This window comes from Ptychodera flava, chromosome 4, assembly GCF_041260155.1.
Source record: "Ptychodera flava strain L36383 chromosome 4, AS_Pfla_20210202, whole genome shotgun sequence".
Lineage (NCBI taxonomy): Eukaryota > Metazoa > Hemichordata > Enteropneusta > Ptychoderidae > Ptychodera > Ptychodera flava.
Genome location: NC_091931.1, coordinates 3,753,999 through 3,780,009, shown reverse-complemented (window position 1 = coordinate 3,780,009; position 26,011 = coordinate 3,753,999). Strand labels below are relative to the sequence as shown.

The following is a 26,011-nucleotide window of genomic DNA, read 5'->3' as shown; positions in this document are numbered from 1 at the left end:
CGTGTGTCCTCTATTGTGAAGAACTTATGGCAGCAATCCCCAGACTAGTCATCGTGTGTCCTCTATTGGTGAGAGAACTTATGGCAGCACTCCCCAGACTGGTCATCGTGTGTCCTCTATTGGTGAGAGAACTCATGGCACTCCCCAGACTGGTCATCATGTGTCCTCTATTGGTGAGAGAACTTATGGCGCACTCCCCAGACTAGTCATCGTGTGTCCTCTATTGGTGAGAGAACTTATGGCAGCACTCCCCAGACTGGTCATCGTGTGTCCTCTATTGGTGAGAGAACTTATGGCACTCCCCAGACTGGTCATCGTGTGTCCTCTATTGGTGAGAGAACTTATGGCAGCACTCCCCAGACTGGTCATCGTGTGTCCTCTATTGGTGAGAGAACTTATGGCAGCACTCCCCAGACTAGTCATCGTGTGTCCTCTATTGGTGAGAGAACTTATGGCAGCACTCCCCAGACTGGTCATCGTGAAAGTAAGTAATTTGTTAAAGCTTAAAACATTTGTGAACTTAAGGAATATAAGAGCATATGATTTATTTTTCACTATTACACTTTGGTTTTCACAACTTGTTTTTTTTAAACATGGACAAGGAAAATTTTTACTGTGTGAACAGAACTGTGATTTTGTGAAAAGGAAAGTCATAAAAAGTTGCTAAACAGTTGATCAATCAATAGACTTTGAAATTTCATTTATTTTCAAAACTCATGGTTTCTACCCCATCTTTTGGTGCATGATAGGTCTACTAGATAGTGTAATCAATATTGGAAGACAGTCAGAAGTAGATTATTGGCACTACTGTCATCTGTTGGTGAGAGAAGATATAGAACTCCACTGAGAGAAACGCTATCTGATCATCATGATAGAGGTAATTATCAGTCATATAGTGTGCCAAGTTGCAGTTTTTCAAACACCTACAATCAAATATCAGTAGTTTGCAGTGGATGAATTACCGTACTTCACATAAAAGTTCTTGTCCAAAATTTGATTGTAACTCCATGTTTCACTAACTCAGAAGTAGGTTATCGTTACAAAAATTTGTCATTTATAATTCAAAGTGCAGTTTGATATAATTAGTCTCCACGGACGAAGTCCAGGGGACTGATTGTTGGGGCTCCATCCATCTGTCAACGCAGATGTCTCAGACATGTCTGAGCCAATTCCTTTTGAACTCGGTACAAGGATAGTACACTATGGTAAACATATGCACATAAATGTTTTTGGGTGAGGCATGTATAATTAGTGCTAATTTGCATAATTAGTAATTAAAAAAAAAGAGGTCTGTTTCTTAAGAGGCTATACCAAATTTGATGAAACTTTATACATGTGTTGGTCACACAAAGGTCTTAGAGCATACAAAGACATTTGTCAGTTCAGGTAATATGTCAAGAAATATCAACTCAAATTTGATGAAATGTGGTACAGATGTTGATATACCAGAGCTGTAATAATGTGCAAAGACATTTTGCAGGATCATGTATATTAATAGCTAATTTGCATATTTGATAACTTTTCATAATTAGGGCACTGTGTCAAATAATGTCAACTCAAATTTGATGAAATGTGGCACAGATGTTGACATACTACAGCTTTAACAGTGTGCAAACACAATAAGCAAGAATTAATTGTTAATTTGCATATTTGATGAATTGTAATAATTCTGATAATATGTCAAGAAATACTGACTCAAATTTGATGAAACTTGGTACAGATATTCATGTTCCAAAGCTGTAACTGTGTGTGAAATCATCTAACAGGATCATGTCATTTAACTGCAAATTTGCATATTTGATGAATTTCTGTAATTAGGGTAATATGTCTAGACATACTGCAGCAAATTTGATGAAACTTGGTACAGATGTTTTGCACACAGCGTTGTAGTAGTGAATAAAGACATTTAGCAGTATCATGTCAATTAATTGCGTATTTGCATATTTAATGAATTTTCGTAATTAGGCTGATATTATTTTTTAAGAAGACTCTTCTGTACTGAACATAGGGGCATTTTTGGTTCAAATCTGGCCTTCTGACTTTTTTATGTCAAGAGCCATTACTCTGACATGCCTGTTTCTTGTAGATTAGTTGAATTTTGACATTTCAAAAGCCAGGGTAGGACATACCTAATTCTGTCCAACTTGGTAAAATAGCATAACGCTTTATGCCATTCATACTATTACTGTTTCTTTTTTCATGCACATCATATCGACTTCTATTTTTAGTCACTTCCGTTTACTAATTCCCAACTACAAGCAGGGACTATGTGATTGTCAATGACTTGTTCAAAGTGCACTGTGATGATACTTATTTCCTGTAATGCTTAGGATTCACATGTCTTTCAAATTGCAGGAAACTATAGCAACAGAGTTGACATACTCAAACTTGACAGCCCCACCCAGGACAGTACTGCCTCTCCTGTCATGCCCAGCAGAGGGCCTACTTCCAGACGATCAGTGTTGGAGTCAGCAAGTTATACAAGTAAGAATAAGATTTCATGGATTAGGAAAACACATTTCCAGGGTAACCCTATGACCCTTATGATGTACCTATATTTATTTATAGATCACACCATTCAAATGGTAACCTTTTACTCAGTAGAAGAACTTGAAAGTCATTGCAGATGTTTTTGGAATTTTACTTTAATTCAATTTAGAAATTTCTTTCATTTGTTGTGCTCATGGGGTAGTGTTTATTTGGTCTAGTTTTGTTTCAACATACACATGTTTATCAGGCGAATCTTACAATTTTATATCGGTAATGTTTTTGTACTTTCTGTAAGTGAAGTACTATTTCCGCATGATAAAATTTGTATTTGGATTATAGATATTTCCATCTATGTTTAATTGATCTCTTTAGTACGTCATTTGTACACAAAGATCAAAGTACACCATCTAATTTATATAAACCTTGAGGGGATTTATCAGGCAACCCCTCCCTACAATGTTATTACATCTCAATTTGAGGTTATGCACCACCCTGGCGTTTACCCAACAGTAATTAAAGTTAACATAGCTGAAATAATGTCAAAATGAAATCAGTTACAGTTCAACCTTGCCAAAAATCTACACGCAGCAAGAATAGATTTGTGATGGTTAATAGGAGATGATGGAATCAACTTTTACATTTCATGAATTTCTGATGAATTTTCAGGACAAAGAAGCAGTAGGGACTTGTTTCGATACATCGACAATGAAGTGCGCTATCGCCTGTTTCAGATGGCCCGTGCCAGACTTGACAGAGAGAGAAAACAACAGGAAGCTGAAACCAACGGTACAGTCATCATTTATTGTCACTTGGACTTTGACTATGAACTATAAACTCTGTCTGATTAAAATTCAATTGTAAGCAGTTGAGAATAGTTTTCCCTACACTTTCTCTGAACTTTTTCTACTGACAATGCTTAGGATGTAAATTACATGTACTCTAATTTCAATCTTTCCTTGTGTAATCAAGTAGATTTAACTTCTCAATAACAATCCATTCTTATCCATTCCTCTGTATTGTAGCTTTGAGTGATGAAGTTAAGTCACACATTGATATGATAGATGAATACCAACGAAAAGTACAAGAGAGATCATACAAGCCACTCACTAATGAGAGATTACTTGCTGGACAGTCACAAAGGAAAACACCAACAGCACTTGAACAAGAGAACAAAGGTGAAAACACTCTCAATGACTTTTCAGTTTGCTGTACAAAATTATTCAGAATAAAAGCATAATAAAAACCATACAGCCAGCAACTATACATGGCTTATACCAGCAAATATGCATGGGTTATACCATACATGGCTTATACCAGCAACTATGCATGGCTTATACCGGCAACTTATAATGCATGGCTTATACCAGCAACTTATAATGCATGGTTTATACCAGCAACTATGCATGGCTTATACCAGCAACTTATAATGCATGGTTTATACCAGCAACTATGCATGGCTTATACCAGCAACTATACATAGCTTATACCAGCAACTTATAATGCATGGCTTATACCAGCAACTATGCATGACTTATAATTGTTGGGTTCTGTAATCAATAATGTTATCACCCAACATTAGGTTTAATGAATGGGGAATATATGTGCAGTCTCAAGATATTTGATTTTCAAAAAATTATTGGTGGTGATATCAAGATGAATTTATGAATGCAGTAATTGGAAAACATTCTGATTACCTGGTGGTCCTGTTAAAGGTAGGGGACTCAATCTCAGGGATCAAGTTTGTTCTAGTCTGTAAGTGTAAGTGTAAGAGGATTGTGGAGGTGACATTAGTCTATTGTTTTCCATTGAAATTGTAACCTAGTATGTAAATTTCCTTGCAAGACAATCTGACGCCTGACATTGGCCTTAACAAAAATTACCTTTATACATGAGTCAATAGAATTATACATTTCATTGTATTTTAATTATTGTTATTATTATCACCACTATTTAGGAATGATTGGAAATCAGGCTAACCAAGTTAAAGATGACATTGACTTTGAAACTATTCTGTTGAAACAAATCCATGACGCAGTCCTAAGGAATGAACGTTTGGCCCAAGAAAGAGGTAACTGCAAATACTTCCATGCTCAGGTCATTGTTTATCCCTGTCAGATATCATTGTTTATCCTCGTCAGATATCATTGTTTATCCTCGTCAGATATCATTGTTTATCCCTGTCAGATATCAAAAGTATTGTATTTCATATCATTGTGAACTACAGCACTTCAGTGCCAAATTTTAATCAGTGAGAATTAAATCTATTCCAAAATCATCTAGTAGCATAAAGTCTGAGTCAACCAGAAGGTGAGATGACAGCCTTAGAATCAAGATGACAGTATTAGAGTTTAGAGAACAATATTAGAAATAAGGGAACAGTATTAACATTGAGGTGACAGTATTAGAAAGGAGATGACAGTATTAAAATTAAGGTGACAGTATTAGAATTGAGATGACAGTATTAGAGTTTAGAGAACAGTATTAGAATTAAGGAACAGTATTAAATTGAGGTGACAGTGTTAGAATTGAGAGTGACAGTATTAGAATTGAGGTGACAGTATTAGAATTGAGGTGACAGTATTAGAATTGAGATGACAGTATTAGAATTGAGATGACAGTATTAGAATTAAGGTGACAGTATTAGAATTAATAACAGTATTAGAATTGAGGTGACAGTATTAGAATTGAGATGACAGTATTAGAATTGAGGTGACAGTATTAGAATTGAGGTGACAGTATTAAAATTGAGGTGACAGTATTAGAATTGAGATGACAGTATTAGAATTGAGGTGACAGTATTAGAATTGAGGTGACAGTATTAGAATTGAGATGAAAGTACTAGAGTTGGGGTGACAGTATTAGAATTGAGGTGACAGTATTAGAATTGAGATGACAGTATTAGAATTGAGATGACAGTATTAGAATTGAGGTGACAGTATTAGAATTGAGATGACAGTATTAGAATTGAGATGACAGTATTAGAGTTGAGATGACAGTATTAGAATTGAGGTGACAGTATTAGAATTGAGATGACAGTATTAGAATTGAGATGACAGTATTAGAGTTGAGATGACAGTATTAAAATCGAGGTGACGATATTAGAATTGAGATGACAGTATTAGAATTGAGATGACAGTATCAGAATTAATAACAGTATTAGAATTGAGATGACAGTATTAGAGTTGAGATGACAGTATTAGAATTGAGGTGACAGTATTAGAATTGAGATGAAAGTACTAGAGTTGAGGTGACAGTATTAGAATTGAGATGACAGTATTAGAATTGAGATGACAGTATTAGAATTGAATGACAGTGTTAGAATTGAGGTGACAATATTAGAATTTAGATGGCAGTATTAGAATTTAGATGGCAGTATTAGAATTGAGATGACAGTATTAGAATTGAGGTGACAGTATTAGAGTTGAGATGACAGTATCAGAATTAATAACAGTATTAGAATTGAGATGACAGTATTAGAGTTGAGATGACAGTATTATAATTTAGATGGCAGTATTAGAATTGAGATGACAGAATTAGAATTAAGGTGACAGTATCAGAATTAATAACAGTATTAGAATTGAGATGACAGTATTAGAGTTGAGATGACAGTATTAGAATTGAGATGACAGTATTAGAATTGAGATGACAGTATTAGAATTGAGATGACAGTATTAGAACTGAGATGGCAGTATTAGAGTTGAGATGACAGTATCAGAATTAATAACAGTATTAGAATTGAGATGACAGTATTAGAGTTGAGATGACAGTATTATAATTGAGATGAAAGTACTAGAATTGAGATGACAGTACCGTATTAGAAATGAGATGACAGTATTAGAACTGAGATGGCAGTATTAGAGTTGAGATGACAGTATTTGAATTGAGATGGCAGTATTAGAGTTGAGATGACAGTATCAGAAATAATAACAGTATCAGAATTAATAACAGTATTAGAATTGAGATGACAGTATTAGAATTGAGGTGACAGTATTAAAATTGAGGTGACAGTATTAGAATTGAGATGACAGTATTAGAATTGAGGTGACAGTATTAGAATTGAGATGACAGTATTAGAATTGAGATGACAGTATTAGAATTGAGATGACAGTATTAGAATTAAGGTGACAGTATTAGAATTAATAACAGTATTAGAATTAAGGTGACAGTATTAGAATTAATAACAGTATTAGAATTAAGGTGACAGTATTAGAATTGAGATGACAGTATTAAAATCGAGGTGAAATATTAGAATTGAGATGACAGTATTAGAATTGAGATGACAGTATCAGAATTAATAACAGTATTAGAATTGAGATGACAGTATTAGAGTTGAGATGACAGTATTAGAATTGAGATGACAGTATTAGAATTGAGATGAAAGTACTAGAGTTGAGGTGACAGTATTAGAATTGAGATGACAGTATTAGAATTGAGATGACAGTATTAGAATTGAGATGACAGTATTAGAATTGAGGTGACAGTATTAGAGTTGAGATGACAGTTTTAGAATTGAGATGACAGTATTAGAATTTAGATGACAGTATTAGAATTGAGATGACAGTATTAGAGTTGAGATGACAGTATTAGAGTTGAGATGACAGTATTAGAATTAAGATGAGATTGTTGAAGTTGAATCCAATTAGAGAAGTATTAGACGTTCATTTTACAAAGTCCAGCATTGTTGCCTTGTATCACCACATTTACTTGCATGTACACCCTACTGCTCTCCATATTAAACCTTTGACCTCTGAAATGGTATTTTTAGTGAAAGGTTTAAGTATTCAATGTCAACATGATTTTCATACTGGTCTGGGAAATTCCATTGTCCTGTCAACTAGAATAAATAAAACTGCAAAACTATACATCAATGAACATCATCTTTAACATTGATTGTGCTGTACGTGTCATATCATCTGATTTACAACTTTTGTTGGTTCTTCTATCAACTCAAAGGAATATGACATTGCTGAACTGTAAATTTCTGTATTTGCAGAAACAGAACGACGTATTCTGGCTGACAGATACCACAGAGATATAGCCATTGAGTGGTTGTCCCTTATTAGACAAAGCCTTAAGAGAAGCGACAAGAGACTGGGAGGATCTCCAGCAGGACAAGCTGGTAAACTTATTAGTTATATATGAAGTGAGCTGTTAGGTTAAAGATCAACATAGTAAGGGCCCATCGATAATAAAAGCTGACGCACAAGAAACGTAATTCCTTCGTTTTACTTGAAACCTCCTCCCTCCCCCCTCAAAACAAAAGTTCTTAATGCGAAGGTCCCTCAAAACTGCTGCCTTTGTTCTCCCTTAACTATGGTTGTACCAGTATGCATCAACAAATCGTTCATAGTCACCTGGATGTTTCGAGTAGATCTGGCGACTTGTACTTGGAACTTGAGTTTCAAACAGGGTAGTTTGTCCCCGCAGTTGTACATTTTTTCTTTGAACTCATAGCTATGCTATAAAGCGTGTTTTTTCTCTCACACGTGACGCACACTCAAAATGTCGGTTGACCGCAATGCTTACTGCACATGTCACAGCACTGCGCAGCTCTATACAAAAAAGTGCATCAATTTCAATTCAAAAATAAAATTGCGAGTGTTTCTACTGTAATTCATGTTAGAACTCTTTTTTTCACTCCACAATCCTGCAGTAAATTCAGCTCCGCATTTTTCCCACAGCGCAAGTGGTCATTGTTCAGAAAACAATAGAGGAAAATCCTTATGTGATTTTGACGCACACAAAACGAAATGAGCTTTTACCCCCTTGCCCCCCTAAACGAAAGAATTACGTTTGTCGTGCGTCAGCTTTTAATATCGACGACCCCTAAGAGAGAATCATCACTTTCATCTGAAGGGTGCTGTTAGGTAAAATGTTTTCATGGAAAGAAGAGTTCTGGATAAGTCTCAAGATATAAAGGATAGTTTCTCCGATAATATGTTGAGGAATGCATGGCATAGCTAGTTGGTTTCACATCACATCGAATTTACTCTTTCATCTTAAATTTTGTGATTTAAAATATATCTTTAATTCTGATAGGAACCCACTTCACAGCCATGGAAAGTCAAAGTACCCAATGCCAATCTGCAAGGAGTCTTGATATGCCAGCACCATCCCATGTACCCAACTTCACTGACAGACCTTGTTGTAGCTGTCTTCTGAGGGAATCATAAACTGTCTGAAAAGCAGTGTTTAAAGTTCCAGTTCCATGATAGATACAAGATAGTTTACAGACATGAATCATCTTGACCAGAAGAGAACTGGAAGTTGTTGCTTGCCGCATAAGTTGCTGGACTGCAAAGATTTTCCGAAAGCTTCATAGGCCATTGTGTACAGACTAAATGACTTTATACTGACAGATTTTAACTAGACTTATGTACCAGTGAGGTTTACATTGGTGGCATTGGGCCACTGACCTACCAGCAAGACAGTAGTTTTGCTGAAAAATGTGCAATTTTAAACGAAATTTAAGACTGAAAATGTGTAGATTTTTAAAAGCTGTTGAGTCTAAACTGGAATGTTTGCATTGTACTTTCACTTCAGCCTTTGGTTTTCCTCAACAAACTTAACCAAAATTCTCTGATGTATTTGTGCAAGTATCTCATACACTGCCATAAAGAAACCCAAGCATTTACTTTTACTGTTTGTGGAGTAATAACAGAAACACTTGTATGAAAGCAATGAAATGTACTGAACTGCTGGCTTGGATATTTGTACCAGTGTTGTATCAGTGACTGTGTTTCTACATAAACAACAAATCATGTGACATACTTAATTACAGGGTTCATAACCTCTTGGAAAGTCCTTAAAAAATCCCTGGATTTTAAATCCTTTTGAAAAGTCATTGACAAGTCTTTTAAAATGAAAGTGAGTCCCAGATATTCCTTAACAATTGTCTAGCCATTCATGATAGCTGAAAATCATAAAATGATTTTTAATGAAAGTGTATAAATGATATGAAAAATGATATATAGTGTATGAAAATGATAATTTGTACAGATCATGCCTGAAAAATCATGTTTTATACGTCAAAGTCTTTGAAAATACTGGAAAAATTTGTGAAAGTCTTGGAATTGTAAGCGACTTTAAGTTTATGGACCCTTTAATCATGATTTGAATCATCAAAGTAATACTATGTCAAAACAATTTACTGTTAGAATAAACAGAGGACAATTTCAAAATTTCTTACAAGACATTTCCATTTCATGTAGATGCTTTCAAGCATGGATACCTGATGTAATATTAAACTTCCTTTGATCCTGACATGGACAATTTTGCTGTCGGGTGTACTTCTGTATTTCATTGCTAGATATCTGTAGTTCATTGCTAGACACCTGTATTTCATTGCTAGACACCTGTATTTCATTGCTAGACATCACAATAAAACACTCCAGTAAAATCAGACTTACTGTCATGGAAAGGTTAATTTTTTAGCTAGCATATTCACGCATGTTAGCTTTTGTTGTACCTCTGTCTGTCTGTCGGTCTGTGTGTGTGTGTCTGTCAGTGCAATATCTCAAAATTAGACACTGTCATTTAAAGATCAAGTTTAGCTCATGTGTTCACACTCGTTAGCTATTGTTGTACCTCTGTCTGTCTGTCAGTCTGTGTGGCTGTTGGTGTGGATGGATGGATGGATGGATGGTGGGTGGGTGGATGGATGGATGGACGGGTGGATGGATGGATGGGTGGATGGATGGGTGGGTGGATGGATGGGTGGGTGGATAGGTGGATGGATGGATGGATGGATGGATGGAGGGTGGGTGGGTGGATGGCTGGATGGATGGGTTTGGTGGATGGATGGGTGGATGGGTGGGTGGGTGGGTGGATGGATGGGTTGATGGATGGGTGGATAAATGGATGGATGGGTGGGTGGGTGGATCAGTGAATGGATGGATGAATGGATAGATAGATAGAAACCCTGGACCCTGTGATCCTGCCGTACATAGGATAACCCATCATTCCTCATGGAGTCAGTCCTTATTAAAAATGTGTTTGTATGAAAAGAAACCACAGTTAAAAACCAAAAGTTAACCAAATAACTATTCAAAAAGTAAGAAGGTTAACTCTGTTGGTGACATGATTTGACATTCTTTATTCAAAGGAGGAAAGATAAGAAATGCATGATTTGTTGACATGATAATCATACATAGGATATTCAATTTTGTTTCCGGCAAGGGACCTAACTCCCAACTTCAGAAAACACGATTAGAACTAATTTGGGATAATTGGATGTTTAAGTAATGTCGATTTAATCTGCAAATGTAAGCTCATCTACTTTCTTTTCAAGTTATACACTTGTTTTATGAGTAATTTGCAATATTGCAACATTCAGCCACAGGGCACCTAATACTTTTGAGAAATTTGAAAAATATAAAGATTACAGTTCCAATCGTGTTAGAAATTTAAAGAACGTCTTATAAAGTATATTTCATCGCAAACCCGGAGGTAAAAGACAAGCCTAGTAAACATACAAACATCACCAACGACAAAGAAAAGTGGAGCTTGGCTAGAAATATAACTGATGGCTCTAGCAAGTAAGACGTTTTTTCAAGGTAGGATAAGTTATCCCATTTTATATAATGGTTTTCTCGTCCCAGTGGACAACAAGAGTGAACAAGGCTGAATACCAGAAATGTACACCATCATCATATTCTCATCGGTTTTGAAAAAATGTGAATAATGGATAAAAATCGTACTTGAGTTTTAGAAAAAAGCTTTTAAAATCCTGCTTCCTGTACTTCAAACGCCAACTGGTCCGTAAAACCCTCTGTTGGTCCTGCGAGTGTCCAGTATAAGTCGGTCAGTTCCTTTGAATTCGCCGCCCCTCTTAAACAGGTCGAAATCTATAAATGTTAATAGGGCCGCTCCCTGTACCTTGAATGTGGAGAGTGCGCCCTCAGCGGCAGTAAAGATTTTGACCAAATTTTGAAACAAACTGCCAAAATTTCGATACTTTTGTAGGCCAGAAGACAGTTACAAACATTCGTGAATCATAAGTCTTGTATCTTCTACTCAAAACAATTGAAACAATTCTTCTGCGGCCTTCCAGTCTCTATAGATGCGACGAAAAAAATGGCCCAAAATGCACATCTTATCAATCTTTCATGTAACCGTCAAAATTGGCGTTTTTCGGAGTGGTGAAAGGGGTTTTTGAGCAAAAGTTTGTGCAAGACACTTTTAAGGGCAATTCATTATTTTACAGAAGAAGTGAAAATTTGCCGAACGTGAAGTATCTGTGTGACTGTTGACAAGCCTCCCAAATTATTGTCAAAACGTGTCTCTGTTCGTCAAGCAGACCTTGAGAAGATTTTACCCTCCGTCTTTGATAAATTACACTGTATATCGCAATAATTAAATTAATAGAAGTTGGAGATGTTTGTGTTTGCTGGTATACGATTTAAAATTCTACGTGGTTAGCCATGTTAATGAGCTTGGTGTTATCACTTTATCGAATCGATGTCGTAAGATGTATATATGTAATTTTTCACAATATCTGTGATATCTAATTTAATATTTCAAAACTGTAAGAGAGTCGTCAAATAAATAACAATCATACAGTCAGGCTTTTCCATTAGATTTGTCTATCTGCAAACGGCACGCATAGTTCGTTCACTCAACAGCCATTTATCGTGACAACTGTCTAAAAACTATTGGAGGGTTATGTCACTCACTGATTCAGCGAGCGAAAATAACAAATTTAAACAAAATATATATTCTATTGTTTCAAACTCTCAACTCAAAAGCCCGGAGACACTCCCAGTATGCAGTAAAACAATGATTATGCAAATTTACTAGACAGGTGTTGACGTTGCTTAGCACTTTCCAAACTGTAAGGTGGTCGCCTCCATTGTCATTCATGCTTTCTGCAATTCTATTTTAGCGGTTTAGTAAATCATCGTCAGGCAATCGTTCCCATTATAATGAAAAGAAATTGAAGCATAAAAGATATGTAATGCGTTCATTATTGAAAAGGTTTAAATTTATTCAAAATTGGGATTGTTTTACCTAAACATATGCAGTTTTTTGTTTTCCATACGTCAATTGACAGTATATTGGTTGTCATGGAGATAAATCACAATCATGATGATAGACACGTCTGTAATCTGGTGTTACTCAGATTTGTCAGAGCTTTCTTCTTACATGAGTACACTATGAAATCTATATTTTCTTTCATCCCCCTTTTCTTGAGAAAGAAAAGCGATAGTGAAATCGTAAATTTACGAGGAAATTCTGTGTTTGTGTCTTCATGTAGCGTTTCTAACAACACATGTATATGTACCAAATGCAACGACATCCATTTCCAAGAGCAGATACGGGGCGTTGTTCAGCCCAAGGTTTTCTTACTACGGATTAAACGATGCATGGCGCGGTTCTTTATTCTATCATTGTTGAACTGGAACACATCTCCCATATATTGTAGGAGAAGATGACATTCTCGTCGTAAAACATATATACCATAGGGTAAAAATTAAAAAAAGGGTCATGGGTCATCCGCCTCGTCAGCACTGTTGGTAGTAACTCTCTGAATTCTTTTTCTTAGACAGACAGACAAACAGATAGATAGATAGATAGATAGATAGATAGATAGATAGATAGATAGATAGGTAGGTAGATAGATAGATAGATAGATAGATAGATAGATCTGTAAATCTTTGTTTTGGTTCTCTAGTACAAAAATTTTCAAGGTGACCCCGAATTTTTATTCTTAATTTTAAAAGAGAATTGCTTAAAGATTCATTAAGAAAAGTTTGAGCAAAAGCCTTTCACTTTCGAGGCGCACATTTCATTGAAGAACAATTTTGACAGAAAAAAAATTGTATTTATGGAGATTGGGGAGAAACATACTTATTTGATTTTCGTTGTTAAAGTTCCCTTGCTTAGGCTGTCCAAAACAAAATGATTATAACATTTTCAGATGTTTCTGTTGTTAAACATTGTCCAACTGGAAATATTGTAATTTTGATCATTTATAATTGCCTACAAATAAATCTACCAAATGCCTTTGTTCCAGAATTCACTTCTGTGTTACAAAATGACCGAATGTACTACACGAAGAACGCAAAATTCACTGGTTTGACTAAGCTGTAACACAATATAATTTTATTTCAAACCTTACAGCACATATGGTTTTTAGTAAAATAAAGAGAACCAGATATGAACTGAAAATGCTCACGGTTTCATTATATATTGCATTTTGTGCAAGTTTGAACCTTTGCTACATGCTTTGCTACATTTAAAGTGTTATGATCAACACAATGAATTTCACCACAGATCAATTCTAAAGGTCATTAAGTATTCAATATGTAATTAGCTGAAATAAAAATAATTAATTTCTTTGAGTACTGTCATTGTATCACAATATAGCATGTGTAATTACCTTTGGTCAAGTCCTTCAAGCTCTATATGCCAAACCGTGAAAGCTTGTTAGCTATTTATGCAAATTATGAATTAGCTGACATGAAATGCAAAATGACTTTCAATACTGTTATAACCTGGTATAATGATCAATGTACACAGCATGTTTCGCCAAATTTTATCAAGTAAATGCCAGTATATATCCCTAATTTGGAAGGTTCATTAAATATGCATATTGGGAATGGCTGAAAAAATGTCAAATGACTTTCAATAATCTTGTATCATAGTATCTTTAATGTACATAGCAAGTTTTGCCAACTTTGGTCAAGTCAAAACAGATAAATATCGCTAATAAATGCGGGATATCGGACCGCAGGCGGGCGAAGATTGCATTATAAGCGCGCCAACCCAAACTCACTGCATGGACATCACATTTACGAAATCGAAGTCCAAAGTCAACTACGTCATTGTTAGAATAAGAGAGGTTTTCCATCACACGGGAGCATACCACCACAAATTTTGCACAGATGGCGTTGCACTGGCATTGAAAAAGGGTGCATGGGAGCATGGGAACGCGGGCAGTTTCCCTCGCTATGGGTAGGAAATGCATTGAGCAAGACACACTTCCGGGTTCGCAAAAAAACGAGGATCCCATTTACGGGGCGCTCAAATATAACTATTTGCTGTGATACATAGCAGAGGCGTATATGTTTGTGATGCTGAGAATAACATCAGTAAATAAATGACGGGTTTTAAAAGTTGACGTTTTTTGCGATAAAACAGACTTCTGAGGTAGCTCGCTTGGGGAACAGGTCATCCTGACCCCCGTCCCCTTCGATCCCAGTAATTCACACTGGTTTTGGTCGGCCCCAGGTACCCAAGTCACTTCGACCCCGTCACACTTTTGCCTACATGTCCACGGAGACGATTCAACATGTTCCACAACAAAGCCAAGACAAAATTGAAAATATCAATAAAATGGCTTCACAAAGGCTGAAATACACGATACTCGATGAAGTATGAAGTTTATGAAATGAAATCAAAATTGACAACACAAGTGTTTGTCTCGGGTAATACCTCTACAGACTGTTTTTCCATACAGTGCAGTATTTGTCGTGACAAATTAATCTTTGCAATACATTTTTTGCGATGAGCTGGAAATTTGATTAATATCGAGTTAATGTACATAAATATTCCGTTATTTACTGGGACACGTTTATTTTCTCGATCCGCTATCTGCGGACTACGTGCTGAAGTACATTGACTGTTCATGTCAACGATCGTTTCTCCCTCTGCAGAGTTTCTGTATCCCGTTCAACAACGCTGTACCTCGATCACACGATAGTGACGCTATGTAGCTGTGCAGTATTGAAACTTATCATAAAATGGCCACCTCGTCTAACAGTAACACGTATTGTCGGGATTATCGTAATAATAATAATAATAATAATAATAATAATAATCTTTATTACCCTTAATCATAATAATATTACAATTCAATGATGAATGTACATCTGAGTTGTGCTGTGATAAAGGGTAAATGGAAACGGAAAATAGCAAATGCTAGTCTAGTCCGTTCCCAAAGCCATTTGATGTTAAAGCAAGGAAACGAAGAAGAAAAAAGAAAACTGAAGTATATCGAGGGTAGTGTACATGAAAGTAGTGGGATTGCAAAGTAACCTAATTGTAACAAAGTAACTAAGTGAATAAAAGAACAACTACATAAATAAATATATAACTAAATAGATACATGCGAGTAAGTAGAAATGCGTAAAAAAGAAAACGATAAGAGAGAAAAAAAAAAAACGTATATAAAATATATATATATTTAAATATGATATACATATAGTAAAGTTGAATATAACTCTTCATCACTTAAAAAAAAAACCCCAAAAAACAATCGTGTAAAAGTAGACTTGAAAGTGCTAAGTAACTAACTAAGTAAATAAGAACAACTACAAAAAATACATTACGAATAAGTAGAAAATATGTAAAATAAAAATAAAAAAAAAACAAACAAAAACAAAAAAAAACAAAAACAAAATGTATAGTGAAATATATATATTTATTATCTATGATATACATATTTGTAAAGTTGAATATAACTCTTCGTCATGTAAAACACTAACCGTGTATGAGGAGACTTGAAAGGGAGTGTCTGAACGAACTTCTAGTGGTTTTTGTTTTAATTTGTTTAGGTAATGTATTCCAATAGATGCAGCCTGTATATGATATCGAGAATTTACCCAAGGAAGTGTTGACACTTGGGACATAAAGGTTACCATTAATTTTATGACGAGTACTGTAGCAATGAAAAGGCAACTGACAGTATGTTGTAAGACTGTGTGGCAAGTTATTATTTATAAGATCATACATGAATGTACTGATATGTAATTTATGTAATTTGTATATATCGAGAATATTAAGTTGTTTGAAAAGAGTAGCTGAGTTTGCTGTGAAGTCACTGAAAGTTATAGCTCTGACTGCCATTTTTTGCGAAAGAAAGATACTATTGAGATGTGAGGAATATGTTGAACCCCAAACTTCAAGACCATAAGTGATGTGTGGTAGGATGAAAGTTTTGTATAGAAGAATAAGGATATTGCGTGGTAAAAACTGTCTCAATTTGAAAAGGATGCCAACCTTTTTTCTGATAGTAGAATTAATCATTTTAATGTGCTTTGACCATTTAAGATGTCTGTCCATGTGAATACCTACAAATGATGTCACTTCAACCTCATTGATAACTGTATTATTGATGTGTAGAGTACCATTCAAGAAAATGTTTGTTATGATTTCTGAAGACAATGTAATTTGTTTTGAGGTAGTTTACAGTAAGTTTGTTAGCCCTGCACCAGTCCACTACAGTATTGAGGTGAATGTCGACAGTATTTAAATTTATATTAACTTGGTTAGCAGGAAAGTATGAAATAGATTGGTATCGTCAGCAAACAATCTAAAATTGAAGTATGTGGAGGAACGGGCAATGTCATTGATAAATAGTAAGAATAGGGTAGGTCCAAGGACAGATCCTTGTGGTACTCCACAGTAACATTAAGGAATGATGAGGCATTATTATTGACAGAGACTAGTTGGGATCTATTGTGTAAGTAATTTCTGAACCAAAGTAAAGGAAGACCTCGAATACCATAGTGAGAAAGTTTAGAAAGAAGAATTTCATGATTGATTGTATCAAAGCTTTAGAGAAGTCAAGGAAAATACCGAGTGTTACTTTGCCATTATCAAGTTGTTTGATAAGATAATTGATTAGATTTACAATTGAAAGTTTTGTGCTGTATTTATGACGAAATCCATATTGATGCTCATATAAAATATTGTTTTTTTCTATGTACTGAATTAAGCGTGCATTGACAATTTTTTCTAGAATCTTACTTAACAGGGGCAATACTGATATAGGTCTATAATTTCCTGGATCATCTGTTGTGCCTTTTTTAAAGATTGGTGTGACTTTGGCTATTTTTAGAGATTGGGGAAAATTCCAGTCTGAAATGAAAGATTGAATATATATGCCAAGGGTTTTGATATTATAGCTGCCCCATCAATTATAAGTCTGGCTGGCATTTTGTCATGGCCACATGCCTTTTTTGGATTCAGGGTGCAGATGATGTTATGAACTTCAGATTGTGTAGTGGAGGACATAAAAAAGGAATGTGTTTTGGGTTCAGTGAGGTAACTATTAAAGTTTTTATGAGGAGAATCGATGTTGTTGGCAAGGTCAGGTCCAATGTTGACGAAATAATTATTGAATGCATTTACTATGTCAGGTTTTGCTGACAATGTATTATGCACTCCATTTGTCAGTACTCGTAGGCTGTCTGGCAAGGTATTTTTAGCCTTTTCCTCATGACTTCCGAGGACTTGCTTGATAGTTTTCCAAATTACATTGGTATTACCCTTGTTTTCCATAAAAATGCTGTTGTAATACATTTGTTTAGCTTTCCTGAGAACAGTAGACAACACATTTCTAAATTTCTTACATCTATCAACAACAATGACATCAAAGTTTGATTTGAGCACTTTACTATACAATTTGTGTTTTGTATTAATTGATTTTTTAATTGCATTAGTGACCCATGGTTTCCGGTTTTTCTTTGTACTGCGAATTTGTACATTAATGGGAGCATGTCTATTGCACAACTCATCGAAAACACTCTGAAAATTATTATATGCTTCATTTGCATCCTTACAGTTATAAACTCGATCCCACGGAGCATGAGTTAGATCTTCACAGAAGCGAGTAGAATTGTAGAATTTGTAATTTCTATATGAGACTTTATACTGTTTTGAGAGATTTGTTGTCATATTTTCTATGACAATAAAAACTGGAAAATGGTCAGAAATATCTGTAATTAAAGTACCGGCATGAATTGGATACTGTATAATATTAGTGTAGATATGGTCAATTAATGTTTCAGATGAGCTGGTCACTCTGGTAGGTGTAGAAATCAACTGGTGAAAACCAAGGCATTCAAGAGATGTAAAATAGGAACTAACATTAGTTGTATGTGTTCTGGCATCTATATTAAAATCTCCCATTAAAATACATTTAGTTTTATCAAGTTTGAACGTATTTAGCACATCAAGCAGACTAATCTGAAACTCAGAGATATCGGTATTTGGCTTTCTATAGATGATTCCTATTATTATTTTAGTATTATTGACTGATACCTCCAACCAAAGAGACTCTGAATGTATCACATTCTTTTAATCAATTTATAAACTAATGATGAGTGAATGTATGCCCCAACCCCACCACCCCTACCTGATTCTCGTGAACTGACTTCTAGTGTGTAGCCTTGTATACTATATAGACTTAGATTATCTGTGTCCCAAACCTCTGAAATGCCTGTTATTGCAAATTGAGAGTGAATGATGTCTTCATACAGTAGCTTTAAGCTGTCAACATTTTTTGTAGAGATCTGATATTGACATGGGATAAGCAGAATGACTTTTGAAATATTGAATTAAAACAATCATCAAAATCATGCGGTGGCATGGAGTGGTGGCTACATTTACTATTTCACTGTCATTTACATCAATATCTTCAAACATGGTTTAGAAAAGTAGTAGTTAGATGTTAGCCATACCAAATAGAGAAAAGGAGTAGATTTTTTGAATGGCTGTCTCTTAAGTGTCTTACTTGTACTAAATAATGCGGCTGAGGTCAGCTTCTCTTGATATGATGAGTGGTCTTGAATTGATGTCTTTCTTGATATAGATTTTCTCATTGTAAGTCCACATGAACTGGTATCTGGCTTCCTTTCTGGATATGTTTACTTTGTATAGTATACGGAAAAAAGACGGCAAAAGTAAGACTTATGAATCTTCATCAGAATTGAACACATCATGATTGTACACGAGTATCAACCGTGAATGCACGTTGAGCTCGGCAGTTACACAAGCATGGTACGCTACATGCATAGCCCTACGAGTATGGCGACAGTGTCCGGCTTTGGCTACGCCGCCTACTGGAGGTGGGAGGCGGCGTAGCCAAAGCCGGACACTCTCGTCATACTCTTAGGGCAAGCTACATGCACTGCCGCGATGCCGATCGTATGCATTCCAAGGCCTATCCCGGAATTTGTTTCACAAACAACCTCAAAGGAGAGCAACAAATACTTCTATGGACAATGACGAACACGTTTCTTGGCGAAGCAAAATCAAAACAGTGCAGAAGTACATGAAGTAGGTCATGGCCTTGGACTCTGTGCACGAACCTGATTGGACACTTCAATACCTTTGACCCAAGTTATTATTCATCAGCACTTCCATGCCATGAGGCTAGGTAGAGAACGTATGTACTCATTTCTGGCGATCGAGCAGCGAGGGAAACAATCAATTACCAAGGATAAAGCTAATTTGCTAAACGATATTTTATCTTGAATAGTGAGTTGAATGAGTAATAAAATATCATATTTTTAATGTTCAATACGAGGTTGAAACACGGAGGGACCGTGGTTGAAACCAGTGCTATCCAGCTGTAGCCAACCTGGACAAGCACATTTCACAGCGCCCTCAAACAGTCGATTGTTTTCACTTGTCATACGCGGCGTAACAGAAAAATTAAAACTTTCATAACTTCATTAATATCCAAGCCACGCCCACCAAAACCTTTTCAGTTCTAGCCATTTGAATTCTGAAGATGTCTACCAAATTTGACTGAAATACGTTCTGCCGTTTTTGAGAAAATGGACCAACAGACAGACAGACAGACAGACACACAGACAGACAGACATCGCTGCGACATATGCTCACGTGTTCACACGTGAGCAAAAAACGACACATTATGATACAAATAATGAACAAGCTTGATAGTGAATCGTTTCTATAAATAAGCTTCATTGAGTGCACTGTGAGTGCAACACTTTGAAATTTCTCGACAGTTCGTGAGCTGAGGGCCGAAGTTGTGGGTGTAAACATGTCGCTGAGTTGATCAACATACCAACTTGTTCTAGTATTGCTCCCTGTCCCTTGAAAACTATCAATTCAACATTAACCGCTCTTTTCTGACGAAATCCTGGTAATTCTTGATTATTCCGATGGAATAACTCGTAGTCACTGGTTGAAAACAGCTCAGGGTGATCGTAGTATGGTCGAAATCCCGTGAAAATCTCAGCAAGGACCATACCTACACTCCAGACATCTTCACGGCAAGTAATAACTCGGTTATCGAGCACGGACTCGGGTGATAGATATCTGCTTTCTCCTAGACCACGGAAACGACCGGCGTCATCGATGAGGGCAGCCGTACTGCTGGGAAGTAATGTAACTTTCATTGTTTGGAGATCGACCTGGAAAAATCAAATAAATTAACTGACAATTAAACTACATTATATAGTCAGAATATTCTAGTTTGAATCTATGATTGAAAATCTTAAATGATATTGCTTTCAAAACGTCAACCTTCATATATACAACAACTGTACATATATTCAATGGACGATGCTTTGATGACCAATACACTGCTAGGCTTGGAGATGGCAAGATAGAGACCGACCTAAGATTGTGACTTTCTGTCTCCCGTACCTCCTGTACATAGAAACGCTAGCTGCACGTCAGAGTCCCTCACAGGTATGAATTTACCAACTATCATGACAGCGATTTCGCGTGGGAAAGTCAACGTCTGATACAGCTCTTCTAGCCTTAGGAAGACATTTTGTGCGATTTCGAGAAAATGACATACTTACGATAATGTGTCCAGGATGGATGTTTTGATGGATGACGTCATGTTGATGGATATAAGCAACAACGTCACACAGCTGACACGCAATACTCAGTTTCTGTGACATTGTGAGTTTGTCCTGAAATAGAGAATTCAGAAAATATTTCAAAATTTCAAAACTTGAATAAACGCTGCTTTGAATTTTACGTTTCCTTTGTGCTTCCTCAGTTTTATTTCTCTGAAAATCTTTTGTTTAACATTAGTGATAGATTTTTAGAATCAACTACCGCAATGCTCACTACGTTAGCATGTCACCCAAGCCAGAAGGGAGTGAAACACCTTCACGGAGATTTAAACTCTTTTGGATATGAACAATCATTTTAATGCGGGAGGGTGTCAACCGTTTGACTTTTCATTCAATGATAACTTACCAAGTCACCATCAAATGACATCATCTCCAGTGTCTTGCCGGTAGCATACTCTTGCACAAGTCCATAACGTTCATCACCGATGTACGTCACACCATACAGATCTGGGATGTTTTTGTGTCCATTTAACCTTCTGTTAAACCCAAACAAATAATCGATATTAAGGCATTGCATGCTTATAATATTTAAAAGCTCCAATAAGGCAATGGCTCGTTCCATTTCTTCATAAAAAGTGATACTTTAGGTTGTAATCTGACAAGATCTCTATTATTTTTCGTTCAAACAATTATTTAATTGTTTTTTATCAAGAACACTACAAAAGAACAACATAGGTGTGGAGCCTGATGTACCTGTGAATAGCGCCCTCACGATTTACACGATCTCTATCCATGACTTTCACAACCAGTTTGTTACCTCCATAGGTCACCCTGTAGACGTGAGCTATTATTCCTTTGATGACACCGTCTGGCTTGAAATGTGTCTTGTCGAACACTTGGAGACCTGTAAATAATCAATCAATCAATCAATCAATCGATCGATCGTTGTTCAATGTAAACTCTGAAGTACTGTAAAATTATTTGACAGTACAAATATCTGTCTCCCAAGCGCATTCTTCCACTTGGAAAAATTAAACGAACGGATTTGTTTTTTCCTTGAATGATGCAATCAAAGTCATTGCGATAATTCAATGACAAAGATATCGTTGTAAATACTGTTCAGCCATTCATTCCCGAAACGTTTTGATAACATGTGTGTCTCAAGTCTATAATATACACCAGCATATACTTGAAAAAACTTCATCATCTAATGTAACACTTTAACGCGCAGATATTATTTTATCACCTAGTAAAGTGTGCTTTCTGCTGCTTGGCCCTCTCTTTGCATCGGAATTTCAACGGAGGAAATTTGAAGAAGTAAACAAATGTTTAATTACTATGTTTGTCGAACATTCTCAACAGTACACATCGTTAACACATTAGCTGCTCATTAAATTATTCAAAATATCAGAGAGATCTCTTATCGCACTACCCTCACCATTCTTCACAGTAGGCCTATAAGTCTTTCGTGACACGCTGACAAACACTTAAGATGGTACGTGGAAACTAAAACTAAACAAAACAAACTTACTATTATTGAAATAGATCATGATCTGCGCATCCATTTGTACAAATTGTTGTACTAATCTGTCTCGTGTAATCATTTTCTTAATCAGATAGCTAATGATGTTTACCTCTTTCAATCTTCAAAGATGATGAAGACACTTCACTGATATCCTTGTTGTTAACACCCAATGCCTCACTGTGACAGTTTCTCTCGCTTCCTAAACTCGATGTTTCCGACAGCAAACATTCAGTGTCAAACTGGGAACTGAGTGGACCAGAATTTGTCTGTAAGAGTACAATAACAAAAAATATCACCTACAAAACACGAAAACCGATGTCGTCTCAATATTGTGTCATCATTGTTAACTGTGACACGGTAAAGCTACTTTTTATGGCGCTATAATTATCATGGTTTACTAACCGGTACTTCATTGGTAGATGACGTCATTGATGAAGGCATCTTTTCTCTAAAAAATCGCTCATTGACTTCCGACATCGGCGTGCTGTCGCTCGGAGACGTCTGCGAAATGATGGCATTGTGAAATTTCTCAATGAAAATAGTGAAAACGCTGCTGAAATATTGTAAAGATGTGAAGATCATGTAAAGAATGCACAGGAGAGAGAAAGATATTCTACGCTTGTGATTGAACTTGAACGTATCTCAGAAATGACATCCTCGTCCAATGACACACTCGATTTATTCAACCAGGTAATCCATTCTCTAAATGTACTAGAGATAGCTTGCGATGAACGAGGTCGCGAATCTTGGAATGTTACTGACGTCAGAGAAACTTTTGCGACGCGATCGTCGATCTGCGATTCAAGTTCGAACAGTGTGGAGGCATACACGTGACCGCGGCTTAACGAATCAAAGGCCTTTACAGCAGCGGCAACACCAGGTTTTGTGACTTAACACATTAGCATCGCTGCTGAGGGTAGAAATTAGAACATTTTTATATTTTTTCCCATTTCACAGTACCTTAACGCGTTGTCGGGTCCTTCGGTATATGATTTTTGTAGTTGAACCGGAACAAGGTACCAATTTCACAATGCCTATGAGAAAGTCAATTCTACAAGAGATGTCTTCAGCTATGTGTAAAGACAAAACGGGTAGGCCTACTTTTCTTTAACTTTCATATGGAACATAAAAGGAAAAACAGATTTAGACTATTCTGTGATGCTAAAAAGAGTAGATTGGATAAGACAGATTTGTCAACGCTGACGATTTCTTTACTCATAGCGTGGATACGTAGATTATTGAGAAATAAATGACCAATGTAAAGAATGGTGCAATACATGTGAGAGCGCCGTTTTTTTACTGGACAGTGTCTCGCCCATTGCACTTCGAAACTGGTCTTTAACATGGTGTCTAAAATTTTTAACCAGAACCAATGCCGAAAAATAAGTAAATGCTTACAGCAAGGGCTAAATTAAAAAAACCAATGCAGTCATCTCATCAACGCGACAGTCTGCCAAACTAATCTGCTTCAATTTCGTGATTACCCCACCATCAACGCGACAGTCTGCCGAACTAATCTGCGTCAATTTCGTGATTACCCCACCATCAACACGACAGTCTGCCGAACTAATCTGCTTCAATTTCGTGATTACCCCACCATCAACACGACAGTCTGCCGAACTAATCTGCTTCAATTTCGTGATTACCCCACCATCAACGCGACAGTCTGCCGAACTAATCTGCTTCAATTTCGTGATTACCCCACCATCAACGCGACAGTCTGCCGAACTAATCTGCCTCAATTTCGTGATTACCCCACCATCAACACGACAGTCTGCCGAACTAATCTGCTTCAATTTCGTGATTACCCCACCATCAACACGACAGTCTGCCGAACTAATCTGCTTCAATTTCGTGATTACCCCACCATCAACGCGACAGTCTGCCGAACTAATCTGCTTCAATTTCGTGATTACCCCACCATCAACGCGACAGTCTGCTGAAGTTTATCACTGTTGAGATATTGATAAGCCTAAGGCTTGGGGCAAGTCGACAGGTATACAGATAAATGTTCAGTTCTTTAATGTGTAGATGGAAGGTGGTTTAAAATTTTTATGAATACGCTGTTAACTTTGGGGAGACGAAGAAATGCTTCTGCTGACAAAATGTTCTATTCACTTTACTTTTTACTCTCGACGATGTTATATTAACGTAGGAGACATGCTAGACTTCATTGAAAAATCTAAATGGACATGTATATATGTATATGGTGGTGAAAAATGTCTCATCGCACAGTGGTAGGGTCAAGTTTGAGAACATTGGACATAGAGGGCGGTCAAATTTTACAGAACAGATTGTCGAGTGAATCCTCTCTCCCCATGTAATCACGGAAGGCTCCCTCAAAAGAACGCAGAGATAACATGAAGCGTACTATCACTGTGGTAGTTTACGCGTTTTTCTTGTGTCTAACAACGGGAAACCAAGTACTTAGCTCATCCTGAAGATGTAGCAACTCAAGATAGATATATCTACACTAGTAAACTTGAACCATGGCGATATTGCAGTAATAGTAAGCATATGAGAAAATAACATATTTACCGTTACAATTTACATAGAGGTCAACTCATAAACGCAGAAATAAATGGCAAAGATAATCGGTACTGCAGATACGTACGTTGGTGACAATTTAAAAGTAACATGCACGTCGGCACAAGTAAATAATTTGACCAAAAGTACAACTGTGCAGTCTTTCAATGCTATTATTCCAATGAAATGTATGATAAATACCTATTACCTGATCATGAGGGCTGTGGTGCCCGTTCATTACCACTATCTGTTACCCACAATTGTACTTTGGAAACGATTTCGCCTCGTTGTGTGAGGACTTTGACACTCGGACAGAAAACGTGCTTTTGAAAGAGATGTTTTGATTAACCTTGCCTGACGATTGCACTATTAGGTGAAGACTTCACAAAAGGTTATGAGTCCTATATGTGTATAAAATTGAGTTTAAAATTTTCTTTCACTTAAGTTTTGTTTGATGATTTTATAAATGTTTGATAATATTTCTTATGAGAGATGGTTTATACTTTGAAAAGTCATGCGAATGTTCTATGTGGTTTTAATTTTAATAGCGTTATACATTTGACTCTACAAGTAAAGGCAAAACTGAACCCTTAAAACTATCCCCTGTCTATGCATTCTTGTGCTGCAGATTTAATTATTTTTCTTCTCACCACATTCTCATTTCAAAGCAGTGTTTTAGTATCAGATCTATTCCATATCCTTGCACAATTTGTGATCCTCACGCTGATTCATGCATGAAATGAAATAAAATGGCCCTTCCCAAACTGTTGCATGAAAAATGGTGACCCTCCTCCTAATAGCCTTGATCGCGATTTCAGGTTTGTTACTAAATAGGCTATAGCTGCACGCGACCAGCGTAAAGTTGGCGTCATCCTCATCCTCATCCTCAGCCTCAGGTGACCTT

General features: G+C 36.4%; 2 protein-coding genes across 2 annotated transcripts in view; both read left to right on the top strand.

Annotated features, from left to right (window-relative positions):
- The window catches only part of LOC139130569 (uncharacterized), a 31,822-nt gene extending 30,975 nt beyond the window's left edge, over positions 1-847 (top strand). Inside the window, exons 31-32 of the mRNA XM_070696316.1 lie at positions 202-484; positions 750-847. Of these exons, the coding sequence (XP_070552417.1) occupies positions 202-484; positions 750-847 (381 nt within the window). The remainder of the gene's footprint in view (positions 1-201; positions 485-749) is intronic.
- On the top strand, positions 395-9,861 carry LOC139130399 (uncharacterized). Its single transcript, XM_070696203.1, has 8 exons — positions 395-484; positions 750-877; positions 2,356-2,484; positions 3,157-3,276; positions 3,513-3,665; positions 4,445-4,558; positions 7,484-7,609; positions 8,530-9,861. Exons 3-8 carry the CDS (start codon positions 2,427-2,429, stop codon positions 8,661-8,663), a joined length of 705 nt encoding a protein of 234 aa, XP_070552304.1. The 5' UTR covers positions 395-484; positions 750-877; positions 2,356-2,426; the 3' UTR covers positions 8,664-9,861.
- The last annotated feature ends 16,150 nt before the right edge of the window (positions 9,862-26,011 follow it).

Excerpts from the sequence above, each read along its gene's own strand:
- LOC139130399 (XM_070696203.1), top strand. The coding sequence starts at position 2,427 with ATGCCCAGCAGAGGGCCTACTTCCAGACGATCAGTGTTGGAGTCAGCA. Across the intron at positions 3,277-3,512 it reads ACAGGAAGCTGAAACCAACG|CTTTGAGTGATGAAGTTAAG; the intron begins GTACAGTCATCA and ends TCTGTATTGTAG. Across the intron at positions 7,610-8,529 it reads ATCTCCAGCAGGACAAGCTG|GAACCCACTTCACAGCCATG; the intron begins GTAAACTTATTA and ends TAATTCTGATAG.